Below are 24,222 nucleotides of genomic sequence, written 5' to 3' on the forward strand. Positions count from 1 at the left end.
TATTGCTACAAGTGAGAAAAAAACTGAAGACAAAGGTGAGAGAATGCTTGAAGGGAAGAAAGTACCTAATAGTGTTTGATGATATATGAAAAACTCAAATATGGAAAAACATAGAGGATGCCTTCCCAAATGATAATAATGGCAGCATCGGCAGAATACTAATAACTAGTCATGAAATGAAGGTCGCAAACTACGTTGGAACCACATCTCCCTACCACTTTTCTTTCCTCAATTACGAAGAAAGTTGGCAACTCTTTTCTAAGAAAGTGTTTCAAGGTAAAGAGTGTTCTTCTGATCTCAAGTCTCTCATCAAGACAGGACACGTGTCACTAAAATAGCAAGTATCGCTTGCTTTAGAACGATAGATTTTATGTACTTTCACAGTCAAAAAGTCAACACTGCTATTGTTTTTTTCTATTCGATACCATTGTGATGATGATACATGTCAAGTTATGGACATGTATTGACCTAAAATAGCCGATAGTCTATTAAATAATAAAAAAAATATTATCATCCATACATAGTCGATATTAGTGTTGATATGGCAAAAAAATGCATAAGACAAAGAATTGATTTTAAATAAAATATATTTTGAGAATTAGTTTTTAAAATTATGTTATTTAGATAAATAAATAAATAAAAAAGCCTGAGTTATGTAATGGTACCAAAGTAAAAATTGATGAGATAGGAAGAAATGCTTTTGGTGCAACAATTATTACAAGAACTATTTGAGACAAGATTTATGCAGGATAAATAAGATTCCTTCAGATTCAAAATTTCTATTTAGATTTGAAAGGAAACAATTTTCTGTATCTTTGTGTTTTGTAGTCACTATTAACAGAAGACAAGGATAGTCATTATCTCATGTAAGTCCCTTCCTTCCAAGACCAGTTTTCACACATGGAAAATTTTATGTTGCTTTGTCTAAGGCGATATCAGAAAAAGGTTTGAAGATATTGATAATCGATGACAAGGGAAATCCATTTACTTCTACAATAAAAAGTTGTTCAATGTTGGATTTTTATAACTTCATTTTCTTTAATATTTGAATTATTGACAATGATGAATAATATTTATTACTTTCTTTTATATTTTCATTTATCTTAAATGGGTTATTTCGAATATTTTATTTCTTTAATTAAAGTTATTATAGGGAAGACGAAAACTTGTACTTCGTTTTATTTACTTACGTTTTTAAGCGTAAAAATTACATTTTTAAACAAAATCATATTTATCATATATTTATAAGTAAATATTGATATTTGTTTTGTTCATATCAAGAAAAGAATTAATTCTTAACATGAACAAATTTAAAATCCTCGCCAAAAAAGACTATGTATTTATTTCAATTATTTTAGAAGATTCATTTAATAAAAAAATGTGTGTGAAGAAAATAGTTTTTAAATAATATTTAGATGTGATGTGAATTATGAATTAGATAGAAATAACTTAGCTAGAATAATATTATTGTGAACATTTAAAAAATAAAATAAATAAATAAATTATATCTCTAGTCTGCTCTTCTGGTTTAGGGGATTACTTATAGTGAGGAGAGCGTTGATATATATAAAGCACTTTGATTCTCAAAGTTGATTTAATTGGTACAATGTAACTTACCTGTACATCCATATAAGAAGAAAATTCCAATTGCACATTTTGGATTATATTGGGTACCAGTAACGGGTCTGCTACGGATTGTTTTTATATAATAGAGCCAATTTTATTGTCATGTAGAGACTATCAGGCCTCATTCAATTTGCAGAGGTTTACGGATTGAACGTATGGATTCATTTGGAACACATTTCATCATGTTCCACTTCATCTCTTTTTAATTTAAGCAACTCAAACAATGAAACTTAGTGTTGATAAAAAAATAAAAACAATGAAACTTATTATAATCTCTTGGCGCTATGCTTTATTACTTTAATAACAGTTCATAACATTTTATTATGTCCTGCAGTTACCCTTAAGTGTAACTAATTATGTCAATTTTGGCTAGTTTATCTATGTTACCGTGTTGCATTAGTCTGATCCCCAGGTACTTGTTTAGAATAAACTATTCAGTTAAAAGAATTCTAACATGTTAAAGGTTTCCAAAGGGACAATTCAAGCAGACACCATGAACTGTGCTACGGCAATCACGTTGAAATGTCCCCACATTACATTCGCAACTTAGACATTTTCTAACATTTCTGGAAAAAATTAATTCAATAAACTTTCATCTAAAGCACCACAATATACGTGTAACCGAAGCAACCAGGTCGTTCCCAATAGTAATATGAAATGCTTACACACTCCCTGTAATTGATCAATATCTTTAAAAATAATAACACATATCTCATAAATTGATCACTCTTTGAAAATTCCTATTTAAAAAAAAAAACCAATTATTAGAAAATGTATTCTAGAAAGCATATTGCTAAAAAGAGTACCACTTGGACAAAACTACTTACCATTATGTTTCAACTACACACTCTTTGCGATGACTTGAGAATATAGGCAAAAGAAAGCGCAGCATTCTATACTCGTTTGGAAGATCTTTCAATTGTTTCTAAGAGAGAAACACCAAATTTTTCAGGCATCCAAAACATATACAAGTAATGAGTATAATAATATTATTTCCACAACCACCACCTACCCTCCACATCTATTTAGACATCTGAAATATCCACACCAGCTAAACTTCCCCAAGACAGTCTACAAAATTGCATCTTTACTATCCTAACATCCATTCACTAGAGACCAAGAGACTATACACAGAAGAGAAACATGAAGCAGTAAAGAAAAAGAAATGCAAGAGAATAGCATCAGCGAAGTTTATTCTGAGCAACTGCCTGGCAGAGTTCATCTTCATAGAAGAGAACTCTATTAGAAGCCAAGGATTTGCACAGGGGCTTTGGTATAACTGATGGCACCAAGCAACGAGGAGGGAATGCTGACTCCTGGAAAAGAACAGCGGCAACCTGCCGCATCTCAGAAACTTTTAGGCGAGAAGGAGGTCGAGGCCCGTGTCTAGGTGCTTTAGGTGCGTGTGGGCTTGGAATCTTCACTCCTTTTCCATCACCCTTGCTGCAAAAATTTAATAGGAGTGTGAAGAATACGTGAATTCGAAGTTGCAGAAAAATATTTATTGTCAGAAACAGTTACCACAAGAAGGGCCAATGCTCAGTAGGACGGGGAGTCATTGTACTTAACATCTCTTGCCGAGAGCGATCTGGGGTAGTATAATTGAAGTGAAACTGCCTTGCACTTATAACCTAACAACATTAGAGAGAGTAATCATTACACAACTAGCCAAAGTACCTCAGCTAAACCATAAGCAAACATTTATAGGCAATAAATACAGCAGGGACACAACTTACAGCTTTTCTAATTCTTCGAGAAACATGGAAGACAGCCCTCAGTTGATCGTGGTGCAGGTGGCATAGTATTTTAACCTCAAATTTGTCAAAAAGAATGGGTCAACATACACAAATAGTAGTTCAAATAGAAAAGAATTAATACAGAAATACATGACATAAACCAAGCTATTTACAAACTTTAATAATTTTCATAAGCTTCCTGACGGTCCTTCACATGTAAAAGCAGCAAACACATACAGACAGAGGGATACCGGTTAGAACTTAGAAAATAACTCAGCAATACTGAACAGAAAACCACATATACTCCGGCATCATTAAAACAATGAAGGCAAGAAAGAAGGCCCGTCTTTCATCAATTCAAACAGTTTCTCCAATGGCATCCGCACCAATTTCAAAACACAAATGGAGGAACAAACTAATACTTCTACAGGACTACTTCATCGTGGTATTAGCACACACCTCTATATTCAAACAAATCAGAATATATCACTGAAACCCACATACAATAATACAAAAACATAAAACACTGGCAAGACTAAATTCAACAAATTAAAAGCAACAAAACTCAACCAAAATGCAAGAGACAGAAGCAAAACATCTAAGGCGGCATTGACAAATCTCCCTGACACCAGATCCATAATGTTTTGAGACTCAATCCTAAGCTAGGTAAACAAATCGAAACACAAGTATATCCAAATACATTCTTCAAATCAAGGCAACCCCAATACAAACAACTACGATCATAATCCACTAACATTTATTTTCAACAATAGAGAATCTCAACCTCTATACCACATTGTCACTGTTCAAATTAACTTCTATGGAAAAATAAACTTCTTTCTCAGCTCCCCAAAAGAGCTTTTACAAAAGGGGAAAACAACATTATTGGAAAAATAGATAATTTTTTGTTACCAAAAAAAAATAATCAAGCATACAAAAATAAATGATTATTTCCCCAAATAGATTAAACAAACCACATATTATTTCTCTTAATTTAAACATTCCCAAACAAGCACATATTTATTCAATAAAACTATAAAAAGAAGTACAAATTTCCATAAGCCATTAGATAAATTGACAATAAATGCAGTGAGTAAAGTCAAATTATCAAGTCTAGAAAACAAATTTCAAAGCATGGCATTAAACATACCAATAAATCCATAGGGAGAGACTCGAGCCTGGATTCCGAGATGCAATCTTCAGCACGAGGGGATTTCGGTGTCCCAACCCAACCACTCTGTTTAACCAAATTGACAGGGGACAACATTACAGGACTTCTATCAAACAGCTTATTATCGTGATCCTCATGGCGCACGTTTCTACTCTTCCTCGAATTCAACAGCGCCACCCTTTTCTTCCTTATATCGGTGCAACACTTACCTACACCCGAACCCGAACCTGAGGATTTGTTACCCCGAAGCTGAGAAAGTGTTCCCGGCTTCAGATACTTATTCCCGGAGCTACGTAACTGCCTTTTCCCTTTCGTAACCTTCCAACTCTTCTCATTCGGCAACGCTTTCCCCATCGCTTTTCTTCGCTTCCTCAACGAAACCTGAGAAAACAGAACCAAATTAGAAACACTGAAAATATTGAAAAATTGAAATGGAAAAAAGAAAGAAGAAAAGAGGAGAGAGAAGAGAGAAGAGAGAAGCGTTACATGACGATGTGGAAGAGAAGCGTAGCAGAGAGGGAAAGTATTGAATGGGGCCGCTAGGGTTTTTATTGTTCTTTGTTTGAATTTGGGTAAGTGCTTAAGGTGCCCGCCAAATTTTCGTGAAACTGTTTTGCTCCACTGAACTAGGGTCGTGGGGTACCTGCACAGGATCTCATTTTCGTTACGTGGCGTCCTGTGATTGCGTGTTTTTGCATCATATGTCATGTGGGTCCCACTTCAGATTGATGACCCTGTGAGACGGCGTGATTTCGATTCATTGAAAATATTAAAAATTCATTTATCTTTGTCGTTTATGTGTGTTTGGTTAGATTAATTTTTGAAATAGCTTCATACAAAGTTTGAGTTTTAAATTTAGATTAAAAAATTTAGAAATTTTAGAGTAATTTTAGAAGTTAGTTTTTTTATGTGTTTGCTGTGACATCAGTCAACTTAAGAGTAAATTGACAGTTATGACTTTTTTTTAATATTTAAAGATTAAAAAATATTATTATTATTTAAAATAAATTATTAATTTTCATTATTTATTATATCTTTTATTTTAATAATTTATTTAATTAATTAATTAAAGTTTATTAATATAATAAAATATTTACTCTTTTTCAAATTTATTAAATTTAAAAATAATTATATAATATATCTTTAAAAATATACTGTTTAATGATTGTGTATTTTGAAAAAATAAGTTAAAAGTTATAGAGTAATTTTCGAAGTATTTTTTTAAAATGCTATGACATCAGTCAACTTGAGAGTATATTGACAGTTATGATTTTTTTATATTTTAAAAATTTAAAAATATTTATATTTTTTAAATAAACTAGTAATTTTTATTATGTATTATGTTTTTTATTTTTTTTAAAATTATTTAATTAATTAAATTTTACTAATATCATAAAATATTTACTCTTTTTTCAAATTCATTAAATTTAAAAATAATTATATAACATATCTTTAAAAATATACTGTTTAATGATTGTGTATTTTGAAAAATAATTTCAATTAAGAATATGTTAAAATGAAGATACACTTTTAAAAATAAAGCATATTAATAATTATCTATTAAAAAACAATAGTTAAAACTTTAATAATTTTAAACTTTGTTATATATATTCATGTCTTATTATAATTTTGATAGTTAATTTTTAAATTAATAATAAATATTTTTACCTTTTAAAATAATTGTGATATATATTCATGTGATAGCGTGGAATAGTAGTTAGATGGCAGTGCCCGCAGAAGATGGCAACCCTGATGTCGTCACGACAGTTTGAATGCTCATAAAAACACGGATTCAGCCTTTATTAATTCAGCATCCACACGTGAGTACCGCGCTTTTCGCCAAATCTACCCTTCGCTTACTCGAAGAATTAACTCAAAGTGCAAAGAGGGTTGGTCAATGGCACGTAGATGTAGTTTCAACTTTCAATGATGCTTTATTTTAGTCTATATTTTACTTTATGTAAGATTGTAATTTCTTTAATTATTTATTTCATTATTTAGATTAATTTTTTATCTTAAAAATTTGTTTAATAATTATTAAATTTATAATAAAGATGTAATATTTATTATTTTTATATAAAATAGTAAATAAAAAGTGTATAAAATATGTTTAAAATAATGCTACTTTTATTTATATATTTTAATTTTTAAACCTATATAAATAAATGATACACCATACTGCTATTATATTTTTTATTAATAATTGGATAAAACTTTGAGATGAATAATTTAATTTAAACCATTAAAATTTTTAAAAAATAAAAAATAAATTTTTACATAAATTAAAAATATAAAAAACTAGAAATATTATTTAGTTTTTTAAAAATGTTGCAAATTTCATTTGAAAACATTTTTATCGTTAAATAATATATGATGAATATTAAGATATGGACAAAATTTTATATTATTTTTTTAATTAAAATTAAAATTTCATGTTAATAATAATAATAAATTGATATACATTAATGAAATGAAACTTTAATTAAAAGTAACAGTAAAAAATAATTATTATATTACACTTAAATTTTATGTTTTAATATAAAATTAAGTTGTGCTATTGGAGAAGTCAAAAGTATGTAGATTATAATCATAAATTTAAATCTAACAATAATTTTACAGTAAAATTGAATATAACAGGGATACAAATGATTGTTTGACTCCTTGCGACAGAGCATAGGATTCCATGTTCAATTGGCAATGAAATTCCTTGATTGAAGGTTTAACTTTACAACATCAATAATGGTTAATGAAGACCATGTTTATAGGAAGAAACGTAAGTTTCAAAAATCCATAAATTTTTAAGTACGCGAAACCAAGTTTCAAATCATTCAACTAAGAGTCATGAACGCGTGAAAACAAACAAGTGGGAAGAAAAAGCTCTTACCTGTCTTTTGAAGCCTAACAAATAATAATGTCATACTTTTTATATTGATTTTTTTAATGTGGTTTTATTTATTTTTTATATAAAATATTTATCAATATTTTTAATTATAAAAAATAAAAATATGAGTATTAAATGTTAATTTTTTTATATGTATATTTACTATAAAAATTTGTAATAAAATATTTACTCATTACCCATATAAATAAATATATTTAATCATTTAATATATGTATAGGATTTTTACCGTTTAATTAATATTATATATTTTATAGTAAAATATATAACTTTTTTTATCAGTCTTGATATACTAATTATTTATTTCTTATAAAAATATAAAATAATAAATTTGTATTAAAAATTATAACATTCAGTGTTATTAATATAATAAATTTTATAATTATTAATAAAACAATATCATGTATCGAAAGTGTATGAGTTTGTTGGTATAATCAAAATCTATAAAGAAATGTTAAACAAAGCTAAGTGTTTAAATTATAGATTTTTCTAACTACAAATGTTTTCGTGTGTATGAGTTTTGACTGTATGAGTTTGAGTCAAAAGATTTTGAATACTCAATATTAAAAAAAAAAATTGATACCCTAAATCATTATTACTACTAATATTATTACAATTACAATAGATGATATTATTATTATTTATTATTATTATCATAATTATCATTTATTATTATTGTAAATGTTAAAATTATTATTATTGTATTATCATTATACTACTACTACAATTACTAAGACCTACAATATTATTGTCACAATTATTATTGTCATCACTACACTATTGTTACCATGCATGATTGTTATAATCTTCATAATTGATGTTATTATTGGTACAATAATTATTATTATTGTTATTTTTACTATGATCATTATCATTGACACTATTTTTATCAATACCATTATTATGGTCATAGTTATAGTTATTCTCTCACTACAATCACTTTTTATAATAATAAATTTATTATTTGTATATAATTTATATTGCTATTTAGTAGGATATTTAGTGAGCATCAAATATTAGATAGGATTAGAATATATTTTGTTCTTCAAATAAGGAAAAAATTTGCTTTGTAATAATTACTACAGATGAAGGTAAAGAAATTTAATATAAACATATTCTACTTTTATAATAACATATTAAACAATATCTCATGAATAATTTTTTTTTTCAAAATAATATAATAGAATATGTGCATTAACGATAGTTGTGTGATTAAAACCTTACAAAAAAACATAAGGAAGATTTAATATTTTAAAAAACTACATTAAGAAAAATAGATAAACGAGTAGCTTATGTATCTAATTTGTTTTATCAAGACATGTAAAAAGTATGGGTAAGAAAGTTTACCATAAATTAGGGATTATTTTATAAGGTTGAAGTCTTATCGCAAGGTTAGTTATAGATATCATACTTTTTAGGTGCGGCACATTAGTCAATTGTTTTGCTTTTACTCAAATTTATGTGCAATTCATCCTTCATGCAAGTTAATGTTAATCAACAATAAACATACATGTATACAGATATATTTATTCATATTTTTTCTTCTTGTAACACTAATCAAAAAAGAAAGTTCAACTCGACAATACTATCAAAGACATCAATAATATATTTCATTTTGATAATTTGGAGATGGTTGTTCTCCACCATGAAGGCTTTATGTTTTTATATAATGAATATTGGAGACATTCAATTATCACTTCTATATGTCTATTGTCACTAATTTTAGAAATTTTTGTGTAAAATATTCCTATAATGTGGTTATAACAAAGAAAAAAGAATATTTTAGACAAAAATTACTTAAATGATAGTGATAATAAACTTTTAAAATTAACAATGAACACACTCCAATCCTCTAAATAGTTCTGCAATTTTTTATTTTAAAATTTTTATTTTAATATATTAAATATACCTTTTATTAGTTAAAGAAATTTAATTTCTCGTATTGATAATAGATAATTATTTAAAGTCTTTTACTCTCAATGATGCATTTTAATATACAATTATCTAAATGATCAAATTATTACACATATCTTTACACAAGTCGCATTAAATGTATATTATACAAAATATATTTTTTAAATTTAAGACTATAAAGTAATAGCATAATAATTTTATAGTATCTAAAGCATTGTCATTTGATCTCTCATTTCACAAAATAAAAAATCCATTATCTCTTGCATATATACAAAGTAAGCAACTCAATCACCCATTAAACTTAAGCACGCAAATCCCACTTAAATTTAAAGAGGTCCTTACATGACGTACAGGAAGAGTTAGATTATGGAGTTATTTAGAACAAATTATTAAAATTGAAGAGATTAAAGATTAAATGCAAAACAATGCAATGAATAACACAATATAACAACAATCACATGAATACAACATACATAGGAATTATTCTAAATCTCACTTTGTGCAAAATAAGTGTCTATTTTAGTGTTTACACAAACATTGCATAATCTTAATAACATTGATCACATTAAAACCTTAATATTTATATCTATGCTACTAGAAAAACATTATAACTTACTTCAAGTCCATAAAGCCAATGTGTCCATTGTGAATTATACTCTATTCATCCAAATGAAGCATTAAGTGAAAAACTAAAGTTATACACTTTCTCATGCAAAATAAAAATAGAAACAACAAATTCAATCTAGTTTATCAATGATATTTGCATGGTCCAAATTTCTTGTATAGTAAAACTCAATGTTTCGATATTCTATCCTGATTCATAGTTAGAAAACCTTCAAGGCTCAACAAAATTCAACTAAGTACTAATGTGTAGTAAAAAATGTTAACAATCATAATGCATCTTGATCCTTATGTTTAGACAATGAAAAAATAGGGAAGACTTTACTGTAAATTTGAATATTAAACCAACATGTCTATTGTGATTAATAATACAATCATACAAGTAACCTAAATCAATTGAAACATTAAAAATAAAAATAATCATTTGCAAAGTGCTAGAAAATCAAAATCAAATGCGAAAGATATACACAAAGTTTAATATAGAATTTATCCTACAATAATTTAGACACACATACGAACAAATAACACTACAACAACAATAATGATGAAAGAAAACTCTATCAAGAATCTAAGAAGACATAATAAAATCTTCCAAACCTTTAGGAAAAAAGAAATTTGAAAGAATAGAACAAACTAATTCTAATTATGCTATGGTGTTTTAAATATGATATGATACATAAAAATAGCCTCTATGACATCTTTTTATAGACTTCAAAGTCATATTCAACATTGGAACGTTGAAATAAGTGTTGAGATACTTAGAAGTCTTTATTCAATATTTTGCAAGGAAAAACTAGAGTTGAAACACTGAAGTAAGTATTTGAATGTGCACTAGTCTTCAAACTATTTGGGCTATGGATGTTTTGAAACTTTGTTATTTTATAATTGTATATGGAATACCCAATTTTAGTGTTTGAACATTCAACATTCTTTAACCAACTCTTATATTTTGTAATTTATTGATTCCTTTTAAGGCAATCTCCATTCCAAATGGTCCTAAATAATAGAAAAAGTATTAATTAGTTTAATTTACAACAATTTTGCTTATGTTTATTATTATTTTATAGCTCAAATAAAAATCACAAAATGACTTAATTTATAATTTTCAAATAATATAAATAAATAGGATAAAATATTAGGTTAATTGTGATTTTATCACTCATCCTCATCCATACTTCTACAATTAATTTTTCACTCCTTCAAACTTTGACAATTTTTTAAAGATTTTTTCTATTTGGTCTCAGGGTCATAGGAGAAAACACATAGATAAGCAATAATAGTAGGCATCAAGCTCGTACCTCATTTGCACTCAATGCTATTGTTGTTGCCTCATACATCTTATTCTTATACGACCTAATAAAAAAATTCACTAAAAAAGAAAATATTTTTACTAAAATTCAAAGGAGTAGAAAACAAGTTGTGGATAAGGGTAAAAGAAGAAAGAAAAAGAGAGATGAACTTATTTTTTATTTTTTTGTCACTGTTCAAAGAGAAAAAGACATGGATCATGAAAGTATATATGAAAGGTAAGAAGAGTAAGAAAAGGAGAAAGAAAAAGAAAAAGAAATGAACATTCATCATAATACTTTGTGTTTTTGCCAATGTTTAAAAAGAAGAAAAATATATAGTAATTTTTTTTAATAAAGTTAATATTTTTGTTAAAAAAATAATGTATTTCAAATACTTTTGAATTTAACAAAAAAAAAATTTAAATTAGAAGACAAAATTAAATCATAATTAAAATTTTAAGAAACCAATAAATTATTGTAGTCTTTAATTAACCTATAAGACTTCATCTAAACTGAATATCAAAGTTGTACTACTACTTTTCTCTTTTGCTTATATTTAAACTTTTATAATTTGTCTTAATCTTTAAATATTATATTTTCTTACTCATTACTTAAAATGTTATACTTTAATTTTGTTAAATATAATTTATTTTTCTAATTTAGTAGCTTAGTAAATTATGATTTTACACACTTATATATCTATTAAGTATCAAATAATTAGTGTATATCATATGATATTAAGTTCAAAAAATTTAAAATTTTAAGATATTAAATTTGTATGAGATTATCATCTGATTCTCTTTTTTAGAAAAAATCAAAACTAGAAAGTTTGATGTATCATTGATTAAACTAAGTTTTTTTTTTTCACTTTATGACCACAAATTCTTATTATGATAGTTAATTTAATTCAGATAAAACAATAAAGTTAAATTTTTAAATATTTCTATGTACGTAAAGTCTAAATTAAAAACTTTAGAACTTGTTTAAGAATTGTTGATTTTTAATTTAATTTTAAAATATTTTTATCTTAATTTTTAAAATAACATAAAATAGTGTTAGGTCATGTTCAAGATTATTATGGGTTTTAAGATTGCTCTGTTTTTAAATGTAAATTTTAAATGAAAACATGTTGAGCGAAAATATAATTAAATTTTTTTATTCATTTTAAAAATAGTTTTACCTTAATTTAAAAAAAATAAAATTAGATCTAATTGTAAAAATAAATCATTTACCTCTCATCTCTTCTAAAAAGAGACATAATAATTACCACTTATATTGCTTTTGTTGACATTGTCTCCACCATATCAATTAATGTTATAATTATTATCTTTACTAATTAATAATTATTATTATCGTCACCACTTTAGTTATCACATGTATTGTTACTATATCGTTACTGTTAGCATCATAACATTTGTTATTTTTAATAGTTGTTGTTAATATTATCATTACAACTATCACCATTATCATTGTTACATTAATAATTATCATAATTTGAGTCATTTAATTGTGACTATATCACTATCAATATTATTATTAAGTCATTGTTACTACTACTAAATTATTCTTCATCACTGCTACACTTTTATTACCATAATTATCATTATTTTGTTTCATTACCACAAGTAGTTTGTTATTTTTATTGTCATGTCCCTCTCTTGTTTCTTGTCTCCATTGTCATTCTATGAACAAATAAATTTAGATTAAAAAAAAGTAATTTATGTAATTTAACAATTAAAATTACAAAATTAAAAATTAATTTTAGTTTATAAAAGTTCTTAAACTTAAAATTAATAACTCTGAAATAAGGCTCTGTATTCTAGATGTAAAAAAAATATTCAACTCTAAAATCTCATAAAAAACATACAATAATTACCACCAAGTATTATTTGAATTTAAAATTTAAAAATAAAAAAGTTAAAACTAAAAATTATATAATTAAAATTAATTTTATATTTTAAAAATTTCAAAACATAAAATTGATCATCATGTCAAATAGAGTATGATTTAAAGAGAACCATACATATAAGTAAAATTTAGAACGCAATTAATAAAAATATGAATAAAAAGTAAAGTTATTACAATAGTAGAGTGTGTAATTTACACATCATTTTTTATTAATTTTAATTTTAAAATATATACATGATAAATTATAAAAAAGAATAGCTCCATAAATACTCCATTTTTCATATAACAGATTTTTATTTATAATATAGAATTAGTGCATCTTTTCACTAAAAAAGTTATATTAAGTATATTGAAAGATGAAATAGCTCTAAATGCTCTACTTTTTATATAATATATATTTTTTATAATATATTTGACTAGTGTATCTTTTCACTAAAAAATATATATTAAATAAATTGTGAAATAAAATAAGTCTATGAATAATTTACTTTTTCGTACAGTAAATTTTCATTTAGAACATAAAATTTGGTTGGTGTACTTTTTTTTAAACTAAAAAACTATACTAAGTGGGCACAATTTTTTTGGGTTTAGGCCTGCTTGGTATGGACCGTTGCCTCGCAAAATGTTATACAAAAACTTTATCTATTGAATAAAAAAATTTTATCTAACGAAAATGGTAGTTATGAATCCTATATTATAACAATTATTAAGTTAAAAAATTTAATTTAACAAACTGTATAGATTAAATAAGAGTAAATATTTTTATCATCGCTAATAATATCTTATTATGTTAATAAAATTAAATTAAAGAGATAATATTTTTAAAATCAATAATTAAATTATAAAATAAAGTAATTTTTTTTTATCTGATAAGTATTGAATGTTCTCTGGGAATAATATTTAATTTAATATATATTTTTAATTAAATTTGATGCTTAATATTTTTAAAAATTATAATTAATTAAAATACATATTTAATTTTTAAAATTGATACTTATTTACAAATTACTCTTTATATTTAAAAAGTTATATTTTAATTTTATATGAGTATTTTTATTACAACTTGACATGTGCTGTAATTATAATAACAGAAATTAAAATATTAATGATAAAGATGTAAAAATATTTATATAAAAATTCTAAACTTAAATTTTAACAAATTTTTCAATAACAGATGCAGAAGAAAGTTATGCTAAGCACATGACACACGGGTGTTGCAGTGTGAGGGACAAAATGATATTGGTTGAGCTGTGACTGTGAGAGAGAAAAAGACATAAAAGGATGAATGCCACGTGGCATTGAATGTACATGCACTCGTCATCATGCTCGTATCGCGGTAGGTCCGCAGCAAAGTTGCCAGATAGAATTCACACAAATGACGTTCAAGTTACATTTTCTTTAGTATTTTTCATTAAAAATAAATTAAATTATACTTTTAATATTTTTATATGTCAATTTATATGTAATTTTGAAAATTTTAATTTTAATTTCTTAAGTTTAAATTTTTTAGTTATTCAAATCAAGGCGTACAACTCAAAAATATAATTTAATATTTAACAAAAGTATAATACAAGTGTGATATATTATTATTTGTACAATTATTAAATAATGAATACATAAAATATTTGAATAAAAATAGCAAATGAAATATATAAAATATCATATTTTTCAATTATTTTATTTTCCTTTTTAATTATATAAATAATTAATTTATTATATTATATTAATTAGTAGATAAAATTGATGGACAGGAGAATTAATTAAAAAAATGAAAACAATAAAAAATATATATGAACAATTAAAATTAAAAAGTTTAAAATTTAAAAATAAAAATATAATTAAACTTAAAAATTATCATTATGCCATTATTTTCAATACGCTTTTAATGTATTTTTAATTAAAAAAATACTGTTTATTATTCTTTAACCAAACAAACACAACTAAATTAAACATGAGACATCATTTTTGATCATTTTCATTAGCTATTTTAAATGAGAACAATTTTAGGAGCTGTAATTTTTCTCTCACTACATCATGTGACTTATTTTAAAGTTTGGAATTTTTAATAATTTTTAAAATAATTTACTTCTATTTGTATAATAAAATATTAATTATTGAAATATAAATATATACTTTAAATTATTAAATTTAAAAATATTTATATGATATAATTTTATTTTTATTTAAAATCTGTTTTAATTTAATAATAATTGTGTAGTATACAATAATTTCAGTGATATTTTTAAATCACTAGTTAGCAAAACCTATTTTAAAATATATACTTTTCTTTTTGCTGAAAAATAGACACAAGTTATATTCTAATTTAATTTAATTAAATAATTTTTTAAGATCTTTTTCTACTAAACGGGACTTAAAAGTTCAAAAAATACAAATAATTTAGATTAAAAATCTAGAAGATTAATATTTTTTAGATTTATTTTGCTAGAATTCTTTGCATAATATAATTGACGATGTTTTAAGTATTTTTTATTAACTTTATTATTTTAAAATATAAAACAGAAAATTTAAATAAAACAATAGTGATATTTAAAATTTAAATCTACCTATTAAAATATTAAAAATCAATAAATGATCTTAAAACAAGTTGCTAGTGACGATGTTTAAAGTTATACAAAAACATATAACATTATTAATAAATACATTCATAATGATATATAATCATTAAGATACTTACTTATATTAAAAAAATAATTTAGAACTTATATTTGTCTCTAAAAGAAGGAGATTGTATATTTTATAAGTGCAATTTAAGTATTATTTTTTTTAATAAAAGAGAAAAATACCTTACTGATTCTCTATGTTCATTTTCAATGAGGTAAGATTGCATAAAAAATAGATAAAATATTGTTAAAAAGGTCACTAATGTTATAATAGACGTATTTGTTTATGATATTTAGTTTTACAGTAACCCTTCTTTTCACGCGAAGTTATAACATTAAGAAATCACCTTAAAGGAAGTATTCCATGTTAAATATTACGTGTTTGTAATTGGTCAATGTTATTCATAATTTATCCTTAAAGGTAGGTCTGGTTGGTGAAAAGTTCCTCTTTCATATCCATCTCAACTCGTACCCTCTAATCCAACCCACTTCTCTTTCTTTACTCCTAATAAATGGTATTTGGATACTCATGTACTATTATTTAATTATGAATTATAATATTAGCAAGATTTTTTATTTTTGATAATTATAATAATTAATATAAAAATTATATTTATGATATATTTTAGTTCATTGATGGTGAATTTTTTTTACATTGAGTGGATTAAAATTAAACAACAACATTAAAATAATTAATGATTTATTTTTATTAAATTAGATTCTACAAAAAAATTATAACATGTAAATAAACTAATAAAGTTATTTATTAACAGATATTGATTTGAGTGAGAAGCAGTGAATAATTTTTGTATGTAAAAAATCTTTTAATAATAGATTCACTCAGCTCATTTAAGCGTACTATTTAAGATAAATTCAAATTAAATTAGATTGAAAAAATAATAAAAATATTTAATTTACTGAATTTTTACTATTTATTATAATCTTACTTGACTTGTGATCATATTCATCTTTAACAGAATTGCCCAAGTGAAAAAAAATACCCGTGTTCTTAAAAATAAAATTAATACTACAAGTCATTAGTGATACTGAATTACATTAAAAATCAGGAAAGTGGACCCTTAAGAACATATTTTGGGGACATGGCGAGGTGAAGTGAGGTAGGTGGCTTGGCACTGGTCACCTTTTGGCTGCCTCAGAACAGAAATCTGCTCCTCATTCACGCACATTGGTTCCACGTCGGTGTCAACTACCAGCTATCTTAACACTCTATTTGGATTAGTTTGTAAGTTTTCTGCTTTAATCAAGTTACAAACATAAGAAACCAAACACAACAACACTTTTTCCGTTTTCAGTATCGTTGTCCATCAAGTTATAAGGGATGGTAGAGAGAAAGGGCAGTTGCGTAATTGCGTTTGGATGTAGCTGGGCCACCACGTTGGGCAACAGACAGAACAGAAGCACTCACACTCTTCTCTGTACAAAACAACACCGAATCGAAACCTTACCAAGAAAAAAAACAGTTTATTGGACGTTTCTGTTTGTTTCTTCCACACAACAACAAAAGGTCCTTCGCGCAAAGCAATGTCTTATGTTCGCTTTTTCCCCTGATTTTGTCGCTGTTGCGTAACGTAGCTTGTGAGTTTTTTAAAACAGTGTTTTTGCTATATTTGTTTAAAGCACAAGTGTTCCGTGATTCCGTTACGTATTGTGAACATGAAGCATTGAACATTCTATCAGGTTTCTTAACGGATAACCGAGCTGCTGTTTTTCTATTTCTTGTGAAAATATCTGAACAGGTTTTGTTTGGTTTTGTTTTCTCATTTTTTTTAATCTCAGAAAACCCAGGATCTTGCTTGAAGGACAATGATGTCACTGGAAAGTGAGAACACCATGCAGGAGAAGATTTCAATGGTATTATTTGCATAATCAAAGGTAAAATGAACTCTGGCATATTCTAAAGTCTAAAATGTTTTTTTTTTTTTATGCCTTCCTCTGTGGGGGAATCATATGCATTTCTCTTTTTCCTATTTTTCTGATTAAATCATGGATTACAAATGCATTTTCTGTTTTAAATGTTTGGAGCTGTGAACTGATTAGATGGGCATTTTAGGCTGATTTGCAGAGAGCATGGCATCCTCATGGGAACATTTTGGGGAGCTTGCAAATGTGGCCCAGCTAACGGGTATAGATGCTGTGAGGTTAATTGGAATGATTGTAAAAGCTGCAAATACGGCACGGATGCACAAGAAGAACTGCAGGCAGTTTGCACAGCATCTGAAATTGATAGGGAACTTGCTGGAGCAGCTCAAGATCTCGGAGCTAATGAGGTACCCCGAAACACGGGAGCCTTTGGAGCAGCTAGAAGATGCTCTCAGAAGGTCTTACATTTTGGTTAATAGTTGTCAAGACCGCAGCTATCTTTATTTGCTGGCCATGGGATGGAACATTGTTTATCAATTCAGGAAGGCTCAGAATGAAATTGATAGATACTTGCGCCTTGTTCCTCTCATCACTCTAGTCGACAATGCTCGAGTCAGGGTATCTGCTTCTGCTATCCTTTGCTGTGATAATTGGTTTTTGAGTATTGATTCCCTGCGAGTTTAGCGGGGAAAAAGAGGAAATAGGTTGTGGTATTACTAAAAAATCATTGGAGTTATTCTTTGAACATCTTAGTTGCCATTGATCAATCATGCAAAGGTTATTTCAAATGTGTATTGTTTACATAAATCAGCTTTGCTAGTTAGCCATGAATTTATTTTTGGAGGAAATTTAATTACTTCCTAGGGATATGATTCAGGGGTCCTTTGGCAAAAGCTATAAAGAATAAATTCAACTTTTTGGCTGATTTAAAACATTTGTTGAAGGTTATTGCCAGCTTCTTTAGAAGTCTATTGAGCAATGTTAGTTTGAGTATATCAAAGATTGAAATGGGAAATGTTCACAAAAGGTTCCCGGTGGTAGGACTAGCACACAGACAGGTGCCTGAACCAGCCTAGCCTGAGAGTCCGAAGGATGAATATGTCTTTGGTTGGGATTTTGCTGAGGTTGCCGAGATTCATATGTAAAGATGAATTATGTCTCTTCCGTCCATGTAGATTCACAACTTTATCCCCTGATGCTACGTTTCATTACATGCTATGAAGATAAGGTGGCGTTTGACTTAATGTAGAACTCTCAACTCATTAGTCAACATCAGGGTTATTGATATGGCATAGCTGCATCAATTTTTAAATTTAGATAGAATTGGTTGTTAGTTTTACTGAAGGATTTATATGGATAAAAGAGAATAAAGGGGTTGGGGAAGGCTTATAAGTGTTTAAAATAGGCTTTCTCATCCATTTCCTTTCAGTCCATTCTGTTCCATCCTATCATAGCCCTAGTTGTCTTTTTAATAAGCATCGTATATAAAAGTCAGTAGTCAAGTTCTAACTTGTAATTTAAGCATATAGTGAAATCCCAGTTCCTTTTCCTCATGTTTGTGAGTATGTATGATGGTGTTGCCCACAAGTTGCAGCATTTTTCTTTTGGACTAATTAGAATTTGCAAATTTCTGAACCTTTCCAAAGACTGATCTGCTTTTTGTAGTAACTTTCATACAGACTTTGGTGTTTATAAATTTGATCTGAATACTATACAAACAATCTCTTGCTTATTTGGAATATTCAGGACAGACTTGAAGTTATTGAAAAGGATCAATGTGAGTATACTTTGGATGACGAGGAACAAAAAGGGCAGACTGTTATTATGAAACCTGAGCCTGACAAAGGAGATGCTGTGGTGCTGAAGAAAACACTTTCCTGTTCTTACCCCAGCTTTTCTTTCACCGAAGCACTTAAAAAAGAAAATGAAAAGCTTCAAGTGGAGCTACAACATTCACAAGCAAATATGGATATAAATCAGTATGAATTTATTCAACATTTATTGGATGTGACAGAAGTTGCAGCTCATTATCTTCCAGAGAAGTGTTCATCCGAAAAAAGTCATAAGACAGTAGGGTACAGCAACTACAGTTACTCTAATGGCAACAGCGACAAAGCTCATTCTTCTGATGAAAAATATCACCAAAAAAGTGATACTCTTTCCAAATCAAGGTAATTTCATCACTCCTCTTAGGTAAACTCTGGAAAACTACTTGACCAAAATTATAGTAGTTTATACGATGTTTTAGCATTATACCTCTGGCCTCTCGGAAGACTCAACGTTTGCCCCTAGTTATAACTCTGACCAGCTTACACAATGCTAAGTCTCCTGCAGTCCTGCTTCCTCCATCCTTTTGTTTTGTTGGCATGCAGATGCAGTCAATTTTTTTAAATTGCTGTTTTTACCTATATTATTTCTAACTTATATTGAAGTACGGTGCTTCATTTTCCTGGGCTCAAACAGATCATCAGTTTCAGAAAAGGACCGGTTATCAACTGGAGGTTCATATCATCAGGAAGATTGGCATGCTGATTTACTTGCTTGTTGTTCTGAACCTTCTCTTTGTATGTTCTCCTCTGCTGTTAATTTGATTTTCTTTAATTTGATAAGATATAATACAATAGTTTCTTTTTTGACCAAGAGTGTTATTATAAGTATATTTATGGCTCACTATCTGTAGCCTCATCAACCAGAGTGGCATCATTTTACTTTTCCGTTGAGTCATCAGTTGTGTTTCACATCCCTTTATTACTTTAATCAGAGTGGTACAAAAAAACCCCTAATTCACATATCTATTAATTTGTACCAGTGTGAAGATTGGTAGTTGTTTTTATTATTATTTTTTTGCATATATTCTCCACCTACTATTGTGTGGTTATACTCAGCATGTCTTTGCTGAGGTTCATGAGAATCTGAAGAGAAGTTTAGGAATAAGATAGAGGTAACTTGCATGATGTGCATGAAATATTTATGTTGGTGGACACGTGTTTCACTGTGAAGATTGAATGAGACTAGTAGTGGTGGTAATTGTTGGATCTGCATTTCTTTCACATTTTCCTTGTGTTAAATTGTAATATTTGAATAGATGTAGTTTCAATGAGCATAATAAGTTCCTTTTTTTTTTTTCAAAGTTATTGAGGGAGAAGAGAAAGACAGTAAAGGAGGATCGGTGGTTCTCTTAGCAGCACTGGAAACTAGAAAATAAGTTAAAAAAAAAAATCTTAACAAAGCTCTCCAATCCTTGTGTACTTTTCATCTGAATTAACAAGTGGATAATTCGACTTGCAGGTTTGAAGACATTTTTCTTTCCTTGTGGGACATTGTCAAAGATTGCGACTGTTGCAGCTAACAGGCCAATATGTAAGTGAGCTATAATGTTTTCTGGTGCTTGCTATGGTACTCTTATGTCTTCTTCAAATACAGCACTAACTTCACTACTAAAATTAATGATTATGATTGTTCCACGTATACAAGAGCATAAAATACTTACTCATTTTTCAGAGTACCGTAGAATTAATCATATTTTTTTAGCATCAAAATGATCTGAATTGTTTCACTTTGCGTGTTTTTGCTAACAAGGCTAGAAATTGAATTGATCAAACTGATAATAAGATCATATTTCTTCACCTGTAAAAATTATCTTTTCTGGTTGCCATGACTTTGCCCGAACCTATAGTGACAAAATTAAAAATCTTGACTTCCTTAAATTAACTGAAACAAGAAGCCTTGTCTACCCTTCTTTTATTATATATAGCTAAGACTGAAGTGGGGTGATATATCTTGAATTTTATGATAGCATAATATCTGCACTCCCTGGCCTAATTAATTTTTGTCATATACATTAGTTTTATGTAATGGAGTAATTATATTTTAATCAAGAAGAGTGTAAGCGTAATTAACTCTAACTTCAAGAGAGATCAGTGTAATGAGCCCTTTATATTATTATTACGTAAACTTAATATTATTTTTAAAGTTTTATATTAACCGTTTGACAATATCTAAATTAGTGTAAAACGATATACTATGGAAGTTGTTACCGAAGTCTGTATAAAAACAAAATTAGTTTAAAAGTTAAGCACAATCAACAACTAATATAAACTTACATAAATCAACAAATAAAAATAGAAAATCAAAATTAAAATATATTTTATTTATCAATTTATATGTAATATATAATTAAGCATTTTAATTTATACTGTAGTTAATATATTACATAATGTTATATTAAGGTTATAAGGTAGTTATTTGTCAACTCAATAAAATTTTATATAAATATAGAATATTAAAATCATATAAAAATATTGACCAAATTCATCATCATCTATCTAACAAAATAACCTTATTATGTATAATAATATTAACAACATTATTTAACAAAATATTGATCCAAATTCACTTTATCTAAAAATTTCGTATAAAAATCATTATTTAATATTCTTCATATTTATATTTATATTGAAATAAGCTTATCTTGTATAAACCTAGATTATATATAAGCGCTCGTGCACACAAGTATTTTGTGCTTTTATATTGTTTTCACTATCTATTTCGTTCGTTTTCCCCACTTAAAATTGAGATCGTGCTGCTATAATTTCAATTTTGTGGTTTTTCAGCTTCTGCAGAAGCATGTAATGAATTGATGGCATATTCATTAATTTTATCTTGCTGTTGCTATACTTGCTGCATTAGGAGGAAGCTTCGGAAGATGTTGAACATCACGGTATGCTTTCTTCTTTTCGCATAATATGACCTTGGGTGCCATCTTATTGATGCCTTGTAATTATAAATATTCAAATAAAACATTTTTAGGCAGCATTTTCCATTGTATAGTGAGAAAAATGTTCATATTACTCTGAGGGGAATAAAGACCATTGTTTTAGGTGATAGGATCCAGCTAGTAGCTTTTACCTAGTATATCTAAGTATTCTGTAAAATTGCCTTTTGTTCTTCTTTTCTTATGGAAATTTATGCCGTGATTTGTTTTGGTGCGTCCTGATTGTCCAATTTACAAGGCAACTTATATTTGTTGAAGTTTGAGTTTTCTTTCGAATTTAGTGTTACATGGAGACTTGTTTTTGCATTTTCTGGGATTTTGATGACCATTGACATTCTATGCCAGGGGGGCTTTATTGATGATTTTCTTTCTCATTTGATGTGTTGCTGCTGTGCCCTTGTGCAAGAATGGAGAGAAGTGGATATCCGTGGGGTTTGTGGTATGACTTAATCATTCAGCTTTCTCAACATCTAAGGAATTGGACTTGTCTTTCCTTTTCTAGGCAAAACCTATTGGATAGGATCTAGCTTGGTATTATAAATTTCTATTTTACTGTGGTATGTTCTGTTGGCTTTTTATAGCACTAAAAATAATGCTTAATTATTGGTGATCAAACAACTGCATGTAATATGTGTTTTTTGTTAAATCATAATGCAGGTCCTGAGAAGACCAACACAAGACCTCCACCCTCACAGTACATGGAATCTTGATTAACAAATCGAGGCAATTGGCTATTAGAACTGTCACAGGACCTATGTATATTGATTCTCACACCACCTGGCTTTACTTATCTGAATGTGAAGTAGTTTTCTGTTTATGTACCCAAAAAATGTAGCTTCTAGATTTAGCTGGTGGTGCATCATGTTAATATTTCTTTTCCTGGTTTAATAGTTCTTGTTTTTTTGGCTTATATTTCCATGATATATATATATATATATATATTGTGGTATATTCACTTTTACTAGTTCATTGAGTTTAACGGATCCAGCCACGCTTTCCTTGCTCTTATTGATATTGTTATACTATACATTTGAAGAATAAGGTAATTCCTAGAAACTTTGAAATTTGGTTGGAAGATGTCGCTCGTACATGGAAAAATATCAAAACAAGCATATTAGTCTATTTTGTAATTTTCAAATTTTTTTAAAAAAGGTGGAAAATATTCTCTCCTAAAAATAGTTTCATAGTGCCAAACAAAATGTAACGAGGTGAGACACAGTTCGGTATGACTATCATTTTTAAGTCTTGAAATTTTTAAAACCTAAAATTAGTTTTCAGATTTACAATTTTTAATTTTAAAATTTTGATTTTTAATTTTCAGATTTTAAAACTAAATTTTAAAATAAATATTATCAATTATTTTTTTATTTCTCAATTTAAATTTGTTTAATGATAGTAGTGATAATGGCAGAGAGATAGACTTGTGATAAAAAGTGGTGGCAATTGATGTGATAATTAGGATAACAGTGATAGCAACAACAATGATTGTGATGGTAAAACCTCTAAATAAATAAAATATTTTTATATCATGAGTGTCCTAGTCTAAATTCGGGTGGGTTCAACAATAACGTGCTAAAATGTTATATATAAAACTTAAACTCATTCTTATACTGTTAAACAATTTTTATTAGATAATTTAATTAAAAAATTGATTAAATTAAAAATTTTAATAATGTATATAATATTTACAAAATTTTAAATCAATTCAAAATTGATTAATACCTTATTTTTATTTATTAAAATAAATGTAATATATAATTTTAAATTTATAAAAATAAAGAC

The 24,222-nt window shown here is 27.2% G+C and overlaps 2 protein-coding genes across 2 annotated transcripts; one reads left to right on the forward strand and one right to left on the reverse strand.

Moving 5' to 3' along the window:
- Window positions 1–2,499: 2,499 nt before the first annotated feature.
- LOC113859221 (F-box protein At4g35930) lies at window positions 2,500–5,060 on the reverse strand. Its single transcript, XM_027492034.1, has 5 exons — window positions 5,020–5,060; window positions 4,513–4,914; window positions 3,363–3,437; window positions 3,148–3,257; window positions 2,500–3,069 (listed from the first exon to the last, which is right to left on the reverse strand). Exons 2-5 carry the CDS (start codon window positions 4,885–4,887, stop codon window positions 2,808–2,810), a joined length of 822 nt encoding a protein of 273 aa, XP_027347835.1. The 5' UTR covers window positions 4,888–4,914; window positions 5,020–5,060; the 3' UTR covers window positions 2,500–2,807.
- A 12,226-nt stretch (window positions 5,061–17,286) lies between these two features.
- On the forward strand, window positions 17,287–23,164 carry LOC113858787 (protein MID1-COMPLEMENTING ACTIVITY 1). The gene is made up of 9 exons (XM_027491538.1): window positions 17,287–17,483; window positions 17,583–17,678; window positions 17,857–18,284; window positions 19,413–19,837; window positions 20,130–20,230; window positions 20,955–21,026; window positions 22,280–22,386; window positions 22,786–22,879; window positions 23,098–23,164. The coding sequence occupies exons 3-9, from the start codon at window positions 17,874–17,876 to the stop codon at window positions 23,148–23,150; spliced, it is 1,263 nt and encodes a 420-aa protein (XP_027347339.1). The 5' UTR covers window positions 17,287–17,483; window positions 17,583–17,678; window positions 17,857–17,873; the 3' UTR covers window positions 23,151–23,164.
- Window positions 23,165–24,222: the final 1,058 nt, after the last annotated feature.

This window comes from Abrus precatorius, unplaced genomic scaffold, assembly GCF_003935025.1.
Source record: "Abrus precatorius isolate BTA unplaced genomic scaffold, Abrus_2018 Scaffold2, whole genome shotgun sequence".
NCBI lineage: Eukaryota > Viridiplantae > Streptophyta > Magnoliopsida > Fabales > Fabaceae > Abrus > Abrus precatorius.